Genomic DNA, 20,277 nt, shown 5'->3' on the forward strand with positions numbered 1-20,277 from the left:
AAAAAAGGCCCTCTCAACACACATCTGTCTGGTTTTGTCTGTGACACAGATACAAACTGCATCTTCTGTAAGACTTTAATGCTCCTTCTGCTACTCGGAGGTCTAATTTAACACCAATGGCTTCTCAAATGTCATTTTGAAAATATGCTTTAGCTTACTAATGATGAGTAAGTACGATTGGGGGTAAGCCATCAGGGTAGCAATACCCATTAGTTTGACTGAGCCAATTAACACACATGTATGCAAAAATTTATATTAGCCTGTGCCTCAAATAAGAGACTTTCAGAGTTTATTTCCTATACTTCAAGCTTTTAAATTGTTTGAAGAAATGTATTTTACCACTACAATCATCCCTAGAACTAAAAATATTTCACTGAAATGTAGACAGAACAGAAAAACACCATTATGTGGCTTTAGAAACATAAAAAGATTCTTTCATTAACCTTTTGAGCTGGCCAGGGAGCTGTCTAAAGGCTTTGGGCAGAGAACACAGTTTAATGGGCAGATAAGGCAGAAACAGGTGATAATGAGGATATGACAATGAATATAGAACTCTTGTAAAGAACTGTGAAGATTGTATCTCAGAAAAGAAAATGCTGAAAATCTGTTCTGTACATATTTAGAAACTCTACATTTCATGTGGATTTTTCTTCATCCCACAGTATCTTAGTTTTAATTATAATGAACGACATTTCTGATGTCCTGATAGTCTCCCAAACTCAAATCTGCAAACAGAAAGCTGAAACAATAGTGAGAACAACTCTTTTTTTTTTCTTTTCCCTCAGCACTGGTTCCAAAGCCCAGACATGTAATTTAAACATTTTGTATGACTGTTTCTATCTTAATTGTCTCATCCTTTTGCTAGCTGATTTGTCCTGTTGACTCAGAAAGGCTAAAGGCTAAGGCTAAAAATGTTTGCATAAAACGAAAGCTGAATCTTCTGAATATTGAACCAGATATGAAGGCAATGTACAGACATACAAAGAGTACACAGAGTTTATTTTGTTAGAAAATGTCTTAGGTTTTAACCTGCCACAGCAACACTAACAAGAAGGTACAGAAAAACTTTGATTTTGAAGAGGATACTCAGATTCACAGAGGTGTCAAGTTTCTGAATTCCAGTTAAAGCTGGTTATGTTTAAGAACCCAAATATATTGGAAAGTTTGAGAGCTAAAAGACTTGTGTACAAGAACTTTCCAGAGGAATACAAATTCTCAACCTGTGCCTCCCAAGAGACACCTCATATCTCATACCTAATCCAAAACTAGGGAGCTGTTGGAGAAGGTCCAGAGGAGAGCCACAAAGATGATCAGGGGACTATAGCACCTCCCCTGTGAAGACAGGCTGAGGGAGCTGGGCTTGTTCAGCCTGGAGAAAAGAAGGCTGCGGGGTGACCTCATTGCAGCCTTTCAGTACCTAAAGGGAGCCTACAGACAGGAGGGGAATCAACTCTTTGGAAGGGTAGATAACAGCAGGACAAGGGGAAATGGTTTTAAGTTGAGGGAGGGAAGATTTAGGTTGGATGTCAGGGAAATTCTTTACAGAGAGAGTGGTGAGGTGCTGGAACAGACTGCCCAGAGAGGTTGTGGATGCCCCATCCCTGGAGATGTTCAAGGCCGGGTTGGATGGGGTCCTGGGCAGCCTGGTCTAGTATTGAATGTGGACGTTGATGGCCCTGCCTGTGGCAGGGGGGTTGGAGATTCATGATTCTTGAGGTCCCTTTCAACTCTGGCCATTCTGTGATTCTGTGAATTGATTTCTCTTTTGCTTCTGCTAGTAGTATTAGAAAATTGTGCTTAATGCAGTCAGTCTTCATAAGTCTTCTTTGACTAAAATTAATTAGACATCACAGCATCCTCAGAATAACTTACTGTTCTCTGTTTATTAGCTAGTAAACTGAAAGGAAGACTGAAATTATTTTCCCAAAGCCACACATCAAGTCAAGATGAGAACTTGTATTTCCACATTCTCAATTTTGTGCTTTAACAGTCTGATTATACTGCCAGTAGTTTATCACCTTGCCAGTGCAGTATTGCTCCCCTAGGTCTCCTTCTTCCTAATAGTGGTTAACTTTCAGACCATGTTAAATGCTCAGTAGAAAGGCAGATGATAGGGATTGGCTTGAACTGTTACTCTTACTTTTTTACAGTTTTTAAAGATAACATAAATTTTTCTATTCTGTGGAGGCCTAGAGCTAGGCACCATTATACACCCAAATTAAGGTAGAGTTGCTAAGTACAATAAGGCTGAGTTAAATCAACTGAAAAACTGCTTGTTGAACATCCCTGAAAACTTAGAAACTTTTATTTGACTTTCTGAAGGTGGGCATCAAGAACTTATGAATTGAGTTTAGGCTGTGCCAGTTCCTCACCAGCCTCTTAGTCAAGATTTTTTTCCTAACATCTAACCTGAATCTCTCCTCTTTTAGTTTAAAGCCATTCCTCCTTGATGGGTTGGACTAGATCTTAAAGGTCCCTTCCAACCAAACCATTCTATGATTCTATGATTCTATGATTCTATGATTCTATGATTCTATCACTATCTACCTGTGCAAAAAGTCATTCTTTCTCCTGATTGTAAGTTCCCAAGTACAGGAAGGCCACAGTGAAGTCTCCCTCCAGAGCCTTCTCTTCTCAAACTAAAAAAGCCCATCTTCCTCAGCCTGTCTTCATAGGGGAGGAGCTCCAGACCTCTGATCATTTTCATGCCCCTCCTCTAGACGCACTTCAACAGCTCCACATCTTTCTTGTGCTGGTGGCCCCAGGATTGGATGCAGTACTCCAGATGGGGCCTCATGAAGGCAGAGCAGTGGAGGACAATCACCTCCCTCTCCCTGCTGATCATCACTCTGTTGATTCAGACCAGGATATCATTGGCCTTCCAGGCTGCAAGTGCGTACTGCTGGCTCATGTCCAGCTTTTTGTCCATCAGGACTCCCAAGGCCTTCTTGGCAGGGCTGCTCCCTAGAAGTTCATCTCTCAGACCGCACTCAGATCCAGGATTGCCCCTAGCCAAATGCAACACCTTGTACTTGGCTTTATTGAGCCTTGTTATATTTTCACAGGCCCATTTTTCAAGCCTGTCCAGGTCCCTCTGGATTGTGCCCCTTCCCTTCTACTTTATTGACTGCACCACACAGCTTAGTGTCATCAGCAAACTTTGCTGGTTACACTCAGTGCCACTGTCTATGTTATTGATAAAGATGTTGAAGAGCACCAGTTCCAAGATGAACTCCTGGAGAGCACCACTCATCACTGGCCTCCGCTTGGATGATGGACATTGACTACAACTTTCTGCTTATGGCTATTCAACCAATTCCTTATCCACTGAAAGATCTACATTTCAAATTCATATCTCTCCAATTTGGAGATAAGAATGTGATGTGGGACCATGTCAGAGGCCTTGTAGAAGTCATCAGATATATGACATCAGTTTCTCTTCCTTTGTTTACTGATGCTGTCACTCCATCATATATCACCAGATCGATCAGACATGATCTGCCCTTGGGGAAACTGCACTGGCTTAACATGGGCTCCAGGAGGAGTAGTGCAGAGAGATTTTCTTTTCCTTTATTCTTGGAATAAAGCCGACTCATTTTGACTATGATACCTAACCAAAGCCAGCCCAGTAGAGAACGCTCGATCACATATGTGCACATATGTCATTGCACATAACACCTTTTCCATTATTGCAGGGATGGCATAGGCTCTATATGATGCTATGTATAACCCTGCTTTCTTCATCACTACCTTGAAAGCAAAATTAAAATTGCGTCCAGCTGTGAGCACAGTGTAGAGAATAGTCCTGTAACTGCAGTGATTTCTTGGTCCTTTGCAGTGTGAATAGAATCAGTTGCAGGCACAAAGTAATACATCCCCTCCGAATGAAGAGTAAGGCAGGGATACAGAAGAGAAGATTGTGAAAGCTCTAAGGATGCTTACTTCTAGTTTTCAAAGCTGCTTCTTACTCAGGAAGATGGCTGGTGAACTCTTTGCATCCTTCATTACAAAAATGACTTCTCTCTTTACATTACTGAAATACTGGACAAAAAGAATAATCCAATTAGTTAAAGGTACTTATCCGTGTCCCAGGTTTTAAATAATCTTGCACACATCAATTTTTACCTTTTTTGTCAGCATTAACACGATATGATTAGATACAAAGGCTTCAAATTCAGTGATTTAGACACACCAGCATTTTGAATGAAATCAGAAGTGCTTCTCTTTTCAGCTTACTTACTGTCATATCTAAATAGATATGGCTGGATATTGCAGGAAAGTGAACATCCAGATAATATTTTGCATCTGGAATTTTTGTTCTAAGGCACTTCTTTATTCAATGAAGCATAATAATTAGATTTTTTACTTGTCATGGCCTATCAAGATGTGTCACGCTAAATTTCCAGCTAATCTAAATCAGCATAGTTCCATGTTACCCAAGGACCAAGCCTGACTTTTACAAGTGAAGAATCTGCCCTGCTGCCTTTTCAGGACTTTCAATAAGTTGCTTATGAAAGAGCTCCTAAACAATAATAATTCACTGAAATTGGAAAGTAACTTCAAACATAAAATAAATTGGCCAGAATAGGAATATCTCTGCATTTGCTCGGTGAACACAGCGCAAAATTCATCATTTTTGTGGGAAACCTGCCTTAGCCAGAAGCATCTGAATCGTGCCTCTGCAGGGCAGCAGAATCACTGTCCAAATCCAATAGCTGGATGATCAGGACATTCTTCTGGGTGCTGGGAGGTGTGGATTCCATTTCAAATACACTGAAGATGACTGTCATGGCTAACAGGGTTCTTTTTAGCTTCAGATGACCAAGGTGTCTTATAGTCCCAGCTGTGTTTCCCCATGACACGGCCAGTTGGATGAGACAGCAGTTTGGACAGATTCCTGAGCGATCCCAGTATAACCTGTGGATTGGTTTCAGTTTGCTCAATTAAAATTGCTCAGTCTATTATGGTTGATTTACAGCAAAAATGAGAACTTATATTCTTTCACTGGACTGCTGGAGCATTTTACAAAAAAATAAAAAAATCAAGATTATCTTCTGCTTTGCCAAGATATTTGGCAACTCTGCTTGCAGCAGGTTTTGTTCTCAATGGGCTAACCAGAAGTGCACAGCACCTACTAATGTCTAAGGTCATCCATTCTTGCTGTTGACTTCTTCTTTCCAACCTCTTCTTCAAGATCATTCCAGCAATGTTTCCCCTCCAAAAACATGAGCTTACTGTTCTTAAAATTAATTATAATGACTTCACTGCTGTAGCAGAATTAAGACAATTTGAATAAACAGGTTTCTCACTCGCAAACTAACATTTCCTTCCACTACTAAGTCACTGAAGTGAATAAATTTTGACCTCTACTACCACAAATATTCTGTTATTTACCCAACCACATTTATTATGTCTATTTAAAAACCAAGCACACATTTATCTGAAGCCAGTAGTACTTTCTGCTTTTCTTGAATTCCAGTGCGGAGAAAAAAAAAAAGAGACTGATCTCAAACTCAGAAAATTCAATCACTGAGGAAAAAAATATTTCATGAAGGGCTACCTGGTAAATGCTATATATCTTTGTTCTGCTTTTTTGTTCACACCTCATGCTCAAGTCACTTATATATCTATTTCTATAGAGGACTACGACTTTTCTTCATTTCTTGTTTTTGATGTCTTACTACAAGGTGACGGTAAAAATTCTCTTAAAAATCAGAAACCTGTCCCAAGTATGATCTTTCTTTATATTCAGTAACAAAGACACCTGCTATGACACCTGTCATCTAGACATTCATCACTGTCAATTTGGGATTCTAAAAAGGTTTTCATTTCCTTTGAAACACTGCCCCTCTCACTTTTAGAGTGAACCTTTGCCATGAGAGGCCAGCGTGGGCTATTGACACTTTCACAGCCATCACATATCAAAATTGTAAATATTTTTGTGAATATTGAATAAAATACTGCAGCCCTATCTTGAAACTCTACCTCCCTCAGAGAAATTCTACTGATCTTTCAAAAAGTGGCAAGCCAAATCCTCACCTTGAGTAAATCAAGAGATCTGTCATCTCAACAGGAGTTACTAGATGGAATTTTGTCACCTGCAATATGCAGGTCAGAATGGTCTAATAGGCTTTTTTACCTTAAAGCTCACATATTAGCCATCTCAGTGGAATCACCGGAAATGGCATCAGTTAAAGTTCTGATCAACTACTTCCATTGTTTCTTTCTTTTTGTTTATTTCCTTCTTTTCTTTCTTTCTTCTTTTTCTTTCCTCCCTCCCTTCTTTCCTTCCTTGTTTTCTTCCTTCCCTCCTTCTGGTATAGAAATGTTTTATATGGCAGTAACTCAGTTTAGTAACCTCATTTTTCCTCCTTACTGGTGGAAAAGATGAAAACTCCCCATACTAAGATGGACTAAGTTTAATTATTCCCCAGAGATCATTAGGTTTTTGAAAGGGAAAAGGAAGAGATAAATGAAAAGGTCACCAATTTATCCTGAATTTGCCCTCATGTATGCACACAGTGTGCTAAACACCTTCTGCCTAACTCTCATATACTCAGTTTATTATCTTACACACATTTTTTTTCAGCATTTCTTTTATTCACATTATCATTTATTCTCTTCTCAGTTACAAAACTCCGTGATCTTGAAATGGTCTATAATGGGATACTTAGATTTATTTTTAACATGTTTAAATTGTTTCAAGTTCACTGAGAATGCTGAATCAAGTGGTGCTGGAGTAATAGTTATTAGCAACAGATGTGGAAGAAAATTCTTCAGTCTGCTATTTTTTACCTTACTGTGGTAGACCTCAAGAGACAAATGCACACACACACACACACACACACACAGTAAATATAATGGAATAAAATTGAAGGGAAAATTTAAAAATACAATTTCAAGTAAACAATTTATATGAATTTTACAATTGTTCCTGAAATAAATAGCACAAATTCAGTAAAATCAGAGCTAAATGTTAAAGAAGCACAAGACTTAGAAATGCATCCAGATTAAGGCATCCAGGCAACCTTAACATGTGTCAGTGCAATAAGAGCAGTATGTATTATAATCGGTCTACTTTGGTTTTTGTCTCAGCTCATATTAATCAAACCTTTCAGGCCCATGGAGATATTTTTGTCCTTTTTTCTCATTTCATATTGTCATTCTAAGGTAAAATTATTTTCATACTTTATCTGTAGAAAATCTGATTCACAAGGTTTTAAAATTGTCTGGCAGAAAGTAAAGTAATTTGCTGAGCCCAAAGAACAAAAGAGTAGTCACTGAAACAAGATAGTGAACAGAGCAAAGAACTTTTAATGTAAAGGAGTGAATACAGTGACCAACTTCCCTTTGTCTTTCATCTGCATTATATGACATGAACCAAACATCTTTAGGGAAGCTGGTCAGAGATCATCTAAATATCTTTATAATCATCCAGGAATTATTAAATTAATTCATAGTGTAGAAAGAATGTATTAAATTACTTTTAAATTCAACTTCTTATTTAAAAAGTTATGAAGGGGCTGAGATTTAGATAGCTTGCAATTTTACAGAATCGAGATAAATAATTAAATATTACAAAACAGTCTTTGGGAAACATTGCCTACATGTTAAGCAGAAAGGGAAAGTTTGAATATACTAAAAAGCTGGAGCCAAGATTTATGCCTTCACTAACAGAAGGAGTAAACATTGCCATAATCAAATAAATCTTTATTATCTATAAGCATTAAAAATAGGAGACACACATCCATTATATCTGAATATTTATAATTCTATTTTTAATAATTCTTGGCCTATTTCACCTTTAATCAGACAAAAGTCTTGTCTTGTGCTTACAGACATGGAATAGTTTAGATTGGAAAAGACCCTTCAGATCATCAAGCCCAATCATCCACCAAACTACCATGTCCTCCACTAAACCATGTTCCCAAACACCACATCAGTACTCTTCCTAAATACCTCCAGAGTTGGTAGCTCCACCACTCTGCACAGCCTGTTCCAATACCTTTGTTGAATTCAACACATTTGGACATACTCCATCAATCTATTCTATCCAGATCCTCTACAATGCTTTTCTGCCCCCAAGCAGATCAGTACTCTTATCCAACTTCGTTTCATGTGAAAACATACTGAGGATACGCGCAATCCCTTCATCAATATTTTTGATAAAAATATTAAACCAAACTGAGCCCCAAAACTGAGCCCTGGGTAATGCCACTTGTTACTGGCTGCCAGCTGGATTTATCTCCATTGAAAATGACCCTTGGGGCCTGATCATGCAGCCAGGTTTTTACCCAATGCACAGTACATTCATCCAAGATATAAGCAGAAAGGGAAGGCTGTTGGAAATAACATTCACATTTCCTTTTATCCACTAAGTGGGTCATGTCGTAAAAGATCAGGCTAGTCAGGCAAAATTTGCCTTTCATAAACCCGTGCTGGCTGGTTTTGATCACCTGATTGTCCTGTTTGTGCTGTGAGGTGGCACTCAAGATGATCTGCTCCATGATCTTCCCTGGCACCAAGGTCAGAGTGACAGATCTGTAATTCCCTGGATCCTTCCTCTTGCCTTTCTTGTAGATGAGAGTCACATTTACTAACACGTCAACTGGGACTTCCCTGGTTAAACAGGACTGCTGGTAAATTGTTGAAAGTGGTTTGGCAATCACTTCTGCCCGCTTCTTCAGCAGCCTGTCTGGCTCCATAGATTTGTGTGTATTCAAGTTGTGTTTAGTGACCCACTGTCTCTATTCCACTGCTGAAACACACCATCCACTGCTTCACTGTGCTCACATCCACTATTTGATCTCTAGAAAAGTTCAGTGAGAGTCAAGGGGTGCCATATTTCCTGCGTGGAGGAATTCAATTACACCCCTTTATTTGATACACACTTTCATGTCAGATGCCATGTTGTCGGTCTGCCCCTCTGCTGCCATCTACTGCGCAGTGACAAAATGTAATGGAATACCGGTGGGCAGGTTCAACCTCTACTGTCATATCACCAATATCTACTTCTAACATTGTGAATCAGGCATAATAAAATAGGAGGCATTACTTTCAGAGCAGCCCTCCTATATATTACACATACTATGATTCTATGATGCAAATATTTTACCAGATAGAGTGATGGTTCTTCTTTGTGATCAATTGTGTCAGTTCTTTGGTCATAACGGCACAAACTGCTCAAAATAGGACAATTTAAACATAGCTATTCTAGCCTTGCCTTTCCCTCCTTTCCATTTCCCTACAATTCCTACTACTTTATTGAGAAATATATCCCCTCTGGCCTTAAAACTTATTCTCCATGTCATACAGTTTGCTGAAAATAAATTAGTTTAAGAAACAAACAAACAAACAAACACCTCCAAAATCATCAATAGCATAGTCAAGCATCCCCTTCCTATTTTACTTTAGAGGTTCTTTTTAATTTTTAATAAGTTTACTGCTGTTCCTGGTCTTTTGAACTACAGTGCCATTAGTAAAGACAAATGTTATTTGCATTAAAATAACATTAAGAATAAACAAACAAATACATAAAATGGCCTCTAAAAAAAAAAAAAAATCCTTGTCAGGCGTCAAACAGTATAATCCTGGAAAATCATTTTAAAACCCCATTTTTCCCGTACCTTAAAGAATCTCTCTCTGGAAATAGTATTACAAACATGCATTTTTCATGTTCAGCTCTTCATTTTCCAACTGTGTCACAATACTAAGACAACAATTAACTCTAGATAGAACTGAAAAGAAATCTCTTTTTGGTTGCAATTCAACTTTAATCATCTGTCATGTAAAATAAACGTGACATAAGGCTTCTTATGATCTGAGTGAACAGTTTTGCTATTAATACTATAATGATTCACTCTCATACAGTCCTATAAATTCCCAGTGATCCACTAAACAATTGGTAGGCATGAGTTTGTAGTTTCAAAGGTGGTAAATAGCAATATTTGGGTTCATAATTCTGCATGAGCCCAGAAGAAACCTTCTTTTCAAAGCCCAGAAAGACAAAAAATTATTATTTCACATGATGTAGTACTTAGACATCTCTGTTACAACCAATTACCTGACCATAAGGTAAAATAAAAATGAAGACCTGTTATTTTCCCCAAACACCTACAATCACTGGAGACCCCTCACAGCCTTCACCATCTTCCTTGTGGAAGGAAAAACTTCCAGAAAAGCTCCTGAGACAGCACTTGTTTGATAGAAAATAGGAATATACTGTCTTCCTTTGTTAATTCTAAGAGATGCAAACACAGTAAGAGCTATTATTTTATTAATTCTTATACTCAAATATTTAAGTATAGGAAGTGCATAATGTTTTATCTTGCAAAAGTCATTCTCTGTCTTCTGAACAGATAAATTTTAGATATCCAATGTTGCCTGGTGACAATTGCCCCAAAGGGCTTAACCTAAAGGATAGTTAGGCATGCCAATCAGAAGATGTAACGACAGTTAAGAACCTCAGCTTTGACACTGAAATAACCTTGGATAGTCACCTTACCTATCAGTTTGTTTCCTCACCTACCTGCCATCTATCTGTTTCTGTGTGAGAGTGATATGTCAAAGCCATAGCTCAGTGCAACCTTTGTCTTAGGTGGATCCAAAAAGACCCGTTGTCATTCCACTTACCATTTACTACCACTATGGCATTCAGTAAAAACTGTGTGCCCATAAATATGGAGGCCAGTACTTTCACAGTAGATTTGACATTACCTCAATAGCAACATTTTAACAACCCATAAGCCAGACATACTGAGAAATCCAAGGCATCCTGAACTTTGAATGTCATCGTCTGCACGGGAAAGTCATTCAAGTTTAAATTATCTTTAATTTCTTACATTGTTTCACTTTCATCTGCTACCAAAAAAAAGCATTGCATCTTAGAGTGCATGCTACATGGCAAGGTAGTAATGACCTACTTACAGTAAGAGCGGGGCTGTCTCTTCTCACTGGTGACAGGAGACAGGACAAGGGGAAATGGCCTCAAGTTGTGCCAGGGGAGGTTTAAGTTGGATATCAGGAAGAACTTCTTTACAGAAAGGATTGTTAAGCACTGGAATAGGCTCCCCAAGGAGGTGGTTGAGTCACCTGAATGTGTTTAAAAACTGTTTGCATGTGGTGCTCAGGGACATGATTTAGCGGAGGGTTGTTAGAGTCAGAGTAGTATGGTTAGGTTGTGGTTGGACTCGATGATCTTTAAGGTCTTTTCCAACCTGAGCAATTCTATGATTCTATGATTCTAATATGTTTGTGAAGGATTCTGGGTTTGCCTTTGATTATGTCAACAATACTTCACTGGAAGCCTTGAAATCTCACATTATGCCCTGTCTAGACCTTGGCACTTACCTAGTTGAGCTTGTGTGCCTCAGACAACTTGTACAGAAATAGGAAGGTCAGGAAAGAGGTAACATTCTGAATAGCTGAACTAATAAAAATTTGTTGTGGGTACACATCTGCTCTCTCATTTAAATCTAATGAAGGTTATCACTACTGAGTAGAAATGTGCCTTGGATACACCCTTTATATAATAAAAAAGATTCACCTATATCAATGCCCACCAAGTGGGATAAAACATGCTTGTTGCATTTATTTGTGCTGTTGCCTAGGTTTGTATCCATCATGATCACTTCCTCACAGTTGGTATCCTCTAGTGAACTGCAAATGCTACTTACGATCATTGACAGCATCTCTTTGTCTGAAAAGCCTCCTGTGTTTGGGTACCAGCTTCCTTTTGTTGTTGTTGAAGCTTACTTTGCTCCCACCTCCCTCATGCTGACTATGTAAACAGACACATCTGTTTTTGTTTATTATGCCTCTCATGTCATCTGTGTTGTGCTGTACATTTTCTTTTTTTGGCTACCTCCCAGCCTTTGTGTTTAAAAGGGGAGCCAAACAGAACCTGGCTGCGTTGAGCCAATTACTGCCCTGACTTGGGGACACAACCGGGAGCTCAGCTGCAGAGTGTGGAACAATGTATCTGAGAAATGTCACCCATTCTTTAGGGCAAAAGAAATTGCCAGTACAACGAGTAAGTATTTTAGCAAACACTAGAATATTCTAGAAACATTTTCTTTACTGACTTTTCCTAGTTCTTGACACGCAGAGTAAAAAGATAAATTCCTATTAAAATTATTCAGGCCTCTTCAGCTGGCTGTCAGCAAAATTAGCTGAGTGCCTGTCTAAAGCATGAATGTATTAACTTAGGTTGAAGAAGCTCCTAGTGTTAAAGAAACAACAAAAAAAAAAACAGTGTCATGCTATTTGGGGTGATATTTATCTTCCAGAATTGTTCACCGCACAACGATTTTCCCATTTACTTGGAACGTGTGTTAAAAATGGAATGATACTTTAGGCTGTTACTCCTTTAAGGTTCACAGATTTGCAGAATTGAGCCTCGTTTGCACACAGGTGGCTCTCTGCAAAGAAGATGGGGGTAATGGCACCCAACCAATGTGTCAGCCAAATGTGCAGTAGGGTGAGAACAGATGGTATGGGGTCAGAAAGGAGAAAACGAGATGGCCCTCAAGTGACACACGGTGCTGAGTTCTGTTCCTGTTGTGATGCATGTATGGCACCTAGTTCTGTGACTTCTCCCTGGGAGGTGAAAAGGTCCTACTTAGCCGTGCCTTGTCCTACCACCCAGGCATTGCGCTCAGCCCTAAAGTATCAGAGACAGGTCAGTGTTGCTATGCATTGCTCCGAAATTTGCTTCTTCCAGGCAAATGGGGATGAGACTTGACTGCTTTGTAGAAAAAAAATGTTCCATGCACAGAAGGAAAAGTAGAACAATACCCCACGCTCTACTCACCCTTTGGCAGGCAGCACCGGTGACATATTTCAAGCATATCCTTGTGGAATGCAGCTAGGCCAAAACATGCCTATTTTATAGACAACCTAATGCACAAGTTAAAAACATTAAAAAGACTGATGTCAAAGAGTGCAAGGTAAAAATTAATCTGGTCAATTTTTATACTGCAGGTGTATTTTATATGTATTTTAAATGGATTACTAACTGCTTAATAGGGCTTAGCAACCTGCTACAGGTTTGAACACTTACAATTATGCCAGGAAGATAAAATATGGAAAGTCTTAAACTCTGATTACAGATGTAACCAGCTGGATCTGTAGCTGTATAAAGCAAATGAATTCTTGTTTCTCATCACCAGTTTGTGGTGTGTGCACTAACCGTACGTGCATGCATTTGACCACATGACTGTCTAAAGAAAGTGGAGTTTTTTTCCATTCATTTCTGGCAACATATCCAGGTAGATGTCTGGGTTAAGCATGTATCTGGGACACCTGCACGATCTTATTCAGTCGTGCCAACAAAAAGGAAATGTGAAGGTCACAAAAGGGATCTAATGGACTAATACGAAAACTTCACACAAAACCAAGTTATTTCAGATTTCAAGGAGTTTGTGTCTTCCAATATTTGATCAACTTTCTTATGAATGACTTTCTACCAAAAAATGGCTTGAAATGCTGATGTTCTCAGATGTTATGTTCATAACTTCCTACCCATAACATCTTACTTTCATTATGTGTGATCCACCACAAACTACATTGGCATTAGTATGATCTCAATGGACATAAGTCAGAAGAAAAGGCATGTTAAAGCACAAACATGAAAATCTGTGCAGACATAGTCCAGAGATACAACAGCTAACAGCAACACAAATCAGTTTAGGTTTCACACAAGGTTCAAGTATTAGGTTTCACACAGTTCTGCTACTGTGGGTGTACCGAAGGGAGGAAAAGACACAGTGCACATGATGTTTAAGTTCAAGACAGATATTCTAATTATAACAGTGAACAAACTGCAGGAAAATACACCACACTCCCTCAAGCACTAAAAAACTACCCTGGGCCAGGAATTTATCATTAGAATCAAAGAGTGCAGGTACAAGTAATAAAGATGATGTTTTCAGAGTGAATGCTTTTTCCTGTTAGGTTCCTACAGCATCTTCACAACATTAATCCCAGTCTATTGACAGGGTCCACTCCACATTAAAATCAGCAGCTTGGCAATTAGAAAAAAAATGCTGTGTTGGCTTGCAAGGAAAATGTAATTTGTGAAGCTCTCAAGGTTTCAGTCCATGAGTTTTGTTCTAAATGTGCTGCCTCCAACACTTTGAATCCTCAGATGAAAACAAAGTGCTCCTCTAATGTGACATGTCATTTTGCATAGTGTTCTGTTGGGTCCATTGCTCTTTTTACTGTCTTTCTTGGAATAATACCAGTGCCTGCTTCAGATTTGGAAGATTAGCATTAACGGGATAGAAAAGAAGAGGGCAGCTGTTCCATGATGGCATTTAGATAGCTGATCTGTCTGCTGCCTAATCCATGTATCATCTACATATCCAGTCAGCATAAGGCAAAGAAGTAAAGAAGTTTATCGGAGAAAAGCCCTTTAAATCTAGGTATGTCCAGTTATCATCTTCCACAGATAGAGAAAAATTCCTTTTGTGTAATTTCTCTAGCCATGCTTACAGCTTTTCTCAGCCTCTTGCTAAAATACAGTGTCCACCCTCATGCTTAATGCATTCTATAATAGTAAATTCTTAGGACTGTGAGGAAAAGAACAGGCTTTTCCTGTTAAGTATCCACACATTGGGGGTATTTATTTAAAGTGTGCCAGGTTCTTGTGAGATTCTCTTCTTGTGATAGTCACAATAATTGTGATGCCAAATTGTGATAGCTGTGAAAGGTTCCCTATGGATTCAAGAGCTCAAATTCTATTAATTTTAGTTGGATCTGTAAACCTCAAGAGCCCTTTGTAATCTCAGTCTATCTGTTATGAATTTATCATGGAGTCTGCTGACTCTTCTTTATCAGTATTGCCAAAAGTAATCGAGTTCTCTAGACAAAAAGCTTATTGTGATCAAATAATGCTCAAATCTCGTTTTGGTGCTTTTGTTGTTGTTGTTCTGTTTGTCTTAATTAAACAATTTCAATAGAAAACTTCAGCAGTCATAGGGGAAAGTTGAAAACAGGTCTAAAGTCAAAGAGCATAAACAAGATGTTTTAGAGCAAAGTAAAGGTCAAAAATGAAACAGAACGATGGGAGTTTTCACTCAAGTGGTAAACTCTTAATTATACAGCAGGTTTCCAGGAGAGGAGACTGAAGGCTATTATCATTTCTCTCCATTCAGTGCTTCAAATCCTGTGGCAGCTCCACATTCCCATGACTTATATCTGTTCAGAATATAGAATTTCACCTGCAGAGAAAGGATGTAACCTGCATTGACTGAAGCGCAGGCTCGCACACAGGCATCACTCATTCCTTCTTAACTCCTTGCAGCTTTTTTTGCTAGAATTGTTGCACTTCAGATACCTCTATGCCTCTCATAAAATCCCCAGCCCTCCTCTTTTTTATTACTTAATTAAAAGGAAAGAATATACTAACGAATAGGAATCATGAGCCTAAAAAGTAAGATTTGTGCTTTCCTTTCTGTAATGATTCGTTTACTTGCAGCATGCTATTCAGCTATTGCACGGCTTTATACACAGGGCTCCTGGCATGGAAAAGCCTGGGTAAACAAGGCAAACAAATCTGGGCTTCATGCTGTGTGGAAACCAGCTTGTTTGTGTTGGTATGCTTAGTAGATATTTTCTTTAAAACATCCCTTTGGTTTAACAAGATATAAAATTCTATGTATTATGACATTCTCCTCACATTCCTTATGTTTTGTTAAATTTTCAGAAGTTTTTTGAATAATGCATGATATTGTATGAAGCACAAAGTAAATTTGTTAATCAATGAGTATGAAATTAGAAATAAACACAAGATAAAAACACCTTTTCAGTCATGTACTCCACATCCCTGTCAGAAAGTGCGTTTTGTTCTTTTTCTCCCTCCAATCAGCTGCACATCTTGTTCTGTTTTCTATGCAATAAGCACTGGGAATTTTATTATTGCATTTCTGGGAATGAATTAGAATTTATTCTTCATACAAAAATTGAGTTTTTCTATGGTTTTTTATAGTATTTAAGTTAGATCTCTTTTGGATGTGCCTTTACAAATGACATTTCACATAACTCCTTCTGTAGAAAGGTGTCCACTCTTTCACTGGTATTAACACCCTTCAAATGTAATCTGAAACTGCTATTTATGGCTCAGAAATCTGTGGGAGTTTTGGTTCTACACAGTGAGATCTGTTAAATAATTAAATCTTAAAATGATTTTCAGAGAGGCCTTTTTGAATCACATCTGTTACTTCTTGTAGGAAATTTCCCTAGCAGATGTTACTTTTTTTTCCTCATTTCTTTCAGGGTGCTAATGACATCTTAATCTTACTCCAGTTAACAATAATAAAACAAATCTCCATCACAGACTTGTCAAGCTGCAGAAAGAAAACTGCTCCAAGAGGCCAGAAGCAATAGATGCTTTGCATCAGCTTTGGGCAGCAGTCCCACATTCCTGGCAGCTTCCCACTTCCCCAGAAATCTTGCCCTTCTGTCTCCATCTTTCCCCTTCTCCTTCCCCATTGGAGGGTTGCCATTTTGTAAAGCATTGTGCCTCACACTTTCACAGGCTGCCCTGGAACTTACTGACAGGAACAGACACCCTTTCAGGTGCACCAGAACAGGAAGCCACCATTTTTGACAGCATCAAGTGTTTCCATACTGCTCTGTGATTGACTGGCTGCCAGTTTTTGAATTTGTCATGCCCACAGAACTCTCTGATTATCCACTCCCTTTGGATCAAGAAGTGTTCGCATACAAGTATACATTCTTCTGTATATACAAATAAAGAACACTGCAACAATCACTAAGCTGAGTAGTGCAGTTAACACCACAGAACAAGGGATGCCATCCAAAGAGATCTGGATAAGCTTGAGAAAGAGGCCCACAAGAATCTAATGAGATACAGCAAAGCTATGTGCAAGGCGTTGGGTTGGTGTGATCTCATGGGGAGTTGGAGATTCATGATCCTTGAGGTCCCTTCCAACCTGGGCCATTCTGTGATTCTGTGTGTGATACAGACTGGGAGAAGAACTCACTGAGAGCAGCCCTGTAAAGAAATATTTGGGAGATCTGATGGATGAAAAGCTGGACATGAACCAGCAGTGTGTACTTGCAGCCTGGAAGGCCAACAGTATCCTGGGCTGCATCAACAGAGAGATGGCCATCAGGAAGTGAGAAGTGATTGTTCCCCTCTGTTCTGCCCTCATGAGGCTCCATCTGGAGTACTGTTTCCAGTCTTGGGGCCCCCAACACAAGAAAGATGTGGAGCTGTTGGGGCAGATCCAGAGGAGGGCCACGAAGATGATCGGAGGGCTGGAGCACCTCTCCTGTGAAGACAGAATGAGAGAGATGGGCTTTATTTAGCTTGCAGAAGAGAAGGCTCCAGGGAGTCCTCACTGCAGCCTTCTGGTACTTGGAAGCTTATAATCTGAAGGGGGAAAGACTTATTACAAGGGCAGATAGTGATAGGATTAGGAGGAAATGGCTTTATACTAGAAGACGAGAGATTTAGGTTAGTTGTTAGGAAAAATTATTGACTCATAGGTTGATAAGGCACTGGCACAGGCTACCCAGAGAAGCTTTGCATGCTCCATCCCTGGAGGCATTCAGGGCCAGGTTGGATGGGGCCCTGAGCAGCCTGAGTTGGTGGCTGGCTGGTTCCGTTCCAACCTATTCTATGATTCTATTTTTCTAAGAACCCTGTCTGTGTATATGGAAAACCATAATGAAATGCCATCTTCAGAACATGCATGGGTGCGCAACAAGGAAAAGCTTCAAAGGGATTTCTTGGAAAGATCCCAGAAAGCAGAATAACCAGCCAATCAGCCTTTGAATCATAAACCATATTTTGAGGAAGTTTTGTACAGAAAGGACAGGTGGTAGAGGGGAATTCCCTTCCCCACTGCACTGGTGGTACGCGCAGCAACCTCTTGTGGGGTATGTCCTGGTGCTGTATGAGTTTACTCTGACTTCTAAAACCCAGGTTCCTCCCCAAACTGGGGTGCTGCCTTTTCAGCCAGCCCCATCTGCTCTACAGCACATCCTATTACTTCCCAAATCCTTCCCCTGTGCTTGCTCTTGTCTTTCTTCCCCAGATGGCCTCTCATTGCAAGGCCTATCCCTGGCCTCATGGCAATCCCAAAAATCACAACCTTGAAGCACCAGGGCCACAGAGGCATTGCTAATGTGAGATCCTGTGGAAAGGCAAGGAGGAAGATGGACTATGTTTTTGATTTGGAACCAGCCTAAGACAAGTGGCTTCAATTTCAGGCTTCATTGCAAATTTCTGGCACATCTTCCAGGTGTCCCTCTGGCTCCCATGACACCTCTACAGGTTGTCACTGGGAGCAATGGGTGGTGTGTTCTTTTTTAAATTGGTATGTGTTTCTAAGGACTATTTCTCCCAGTAGGCACAGCACCTGTAAGTACTTACATGAGGAAGAGCAGGTGTCTAATTCAGGCCTGTATTTCCCTCTGGGCCCACGTGCCAAAACTTTTTGTGAACAGAATGTGCCAGCTTACTTGATGAAGGCTGTCTCCTTGCACCTGACAGCAGTATGGTGAAGGTCCCTGCTGCCACTGATCTTTTCTTATTCTCTTATTTACAGGCCATCCATCTTTCATCTGACACTTGGAATGAATGGACACTGGAGACCTCCAGTTCTTGATAGGGAAAGTTACTGGGTTTTTTGCCAGATCTCAGCATTCATTTCTATATTTCTGCAACAGTCCTGAATCCACATCTACTGTTTTATTCTGTGCTGCTGTAGTAAACACCAGAGGCTTTAGGGTTCGCATAAGCAACAAAGTAGTACAAAAATATTTTTGTAATGAACACGAGAGAAGCACTGTATTAAAAATCATTTTCTGCTTCATGTTAAAGACAATCTTTCCTTGACTTTATGGGTGTCTGACCCACACTCAAATAAACATTCTTTATATCAAAAAATGATTATATATTATTTTTAAATTTGTATCAGGAGATAAAAAAATTCAGTACACCAAACAAAAAATAGCCTTTCTATCACTAGTAGGAGGGCTGCTGCAGCTCAGTTTGTCTGATGAGGATGGCAAAGCTGCCAATTGTAACATGATTCTACCATGAAGAGGGCAACTTCTGTTAGAACTCTAAATGTTAAAGTTGCATTCAATACTGCAGGTTTAAACTGTGGAAGTTGTGGGAGGGGAGAATTAGCATTCTTTAAGAGACAATGAAAATAGAAGAAACTGGCATAGGAAAAAATCCAAGAAGAACTTTTTGACCTTATTTCCGTTCCCTCAAATGGATGAGATGAAAAATTAGTTTAATTCATTGAGTTTAAGCAAAGGGGTGAAAGTAATTATTGAAACAAAAACTGTCATCAGTTCTAGTAGAACAGAGTATCTGCTCAAGATGGATATAAAATACAGATGATGAGATGATGGGAAAATCTGAGCAACAAATTATCAAGTCAAAGGCTATGAAGACATTGGGAAAGTGAGTTATTCATTACAAGGTAAGGCTATTACAGAGGAGATCAGAAGATAACATGGTCAGATGATAGGGAAAATGTCTCTCTTCTCACCTCATTCTTGGCTATTTTGAACAGAAATTGGTAGAGCTACTTAGTATAATTAAACTTCTCAAAGTAATTGAACAAGGTAATGCACAGTAGGAACCTCAGGGCACTTGCTAAATTACTTCCAGTAACACCCGTTAATATCATATTCTTGTGGGACTAAGTGTCCCAACGGACAGGATCTTTCCTTTTCCTCAGAGCCCAACTGCAGTCCAAGGATTACTGTCAGAAGACTGATATCTTTGAATTAAGCAGAAGTCTGAACAATTTGGAACTGGATTATGTTTCAAGAAAAATGTTTTTATGAAAAGCTTTATTTAGAAAGAATAGACTTAAACATCTTTCTCAATTTCAGATATTTCCATATCGTCCATTTCATCCTTTAACTACTTTTTTTCTGCTCTAGATCTTGTTACAATCATGTAAAAGTATAGAAATGGCTCAGTACAAAACCTTGGATGATACACATTCTTTCACCTAGCTATTCCCTTTTCTGACATTAGTCTACAAACTTGAAGCAATTTTCCCTCCCTTTTTTTTTTTTTGGCCTATTTTCCATTCTCTGAGCAGCCATTTAAACAATAATCATCCTCTTTCTCTTTTTCTCTTCACAAAGAAAGTATGTTAACATTCTTTATTTTCTGTCCAGTTAAAGAAGCCAAATACAACATGACAGTGAAAGATGAGACAGTTTGTCTTGCAATACCACATTTCTATTATTTATGAGGTCACATCTGGAGTACTGTGC

At 39.1% G+C, this 20,277-nt stretch overlaps 1 protein-coding gene across 1 annotated transcript in view; it reads right to left on the reverse strand.

Annotated features, from left to right (window-relative positions):
* The window catches only part of TMEM65 (transmembrane protein 65), a 68,806-nt gene extending 60,101 nt beyond the window's left edge, over positions 1-8,705 (reverse strand). Inside the window, exons 1-2 of the mRNA XM_031552975.1 lie at positions 8,295-8,705; positions 3,969-4,041 (exon numbers count right to left, since the gene is read on the reverse strand). Of these exons, the coding sequence (XP_031408835.1) occupies positions 3,969-4,041; positions 8,295-8,705 (484 nt within the window). The remainder of the gene's footprint in view (positions 1-3,968; positions 4,042-8,294) is intronic.
* Positions 8,706-20,277: the final 11,572 nt, after the last annotated feature.

The sequence above is a fragment of the Meleagris gallopavo genome, chromosome 3 (genome assembly GCF_000146605.3).
Source record: "Meleagris gallopavo isolate NT-WF06-2002-E0010 breed Aviagen turkey brand Nicholas breeding stock chromosome 3, Turkey_5.1, whole genome shotgun sequence".
In the NCBI taxonomy this organism is placed as follows: Eukaryota; Metazoa; Chordata; class Aves; order Galliformes; family Phasianidae; genus Meleagris; species Meleagris gallopavo.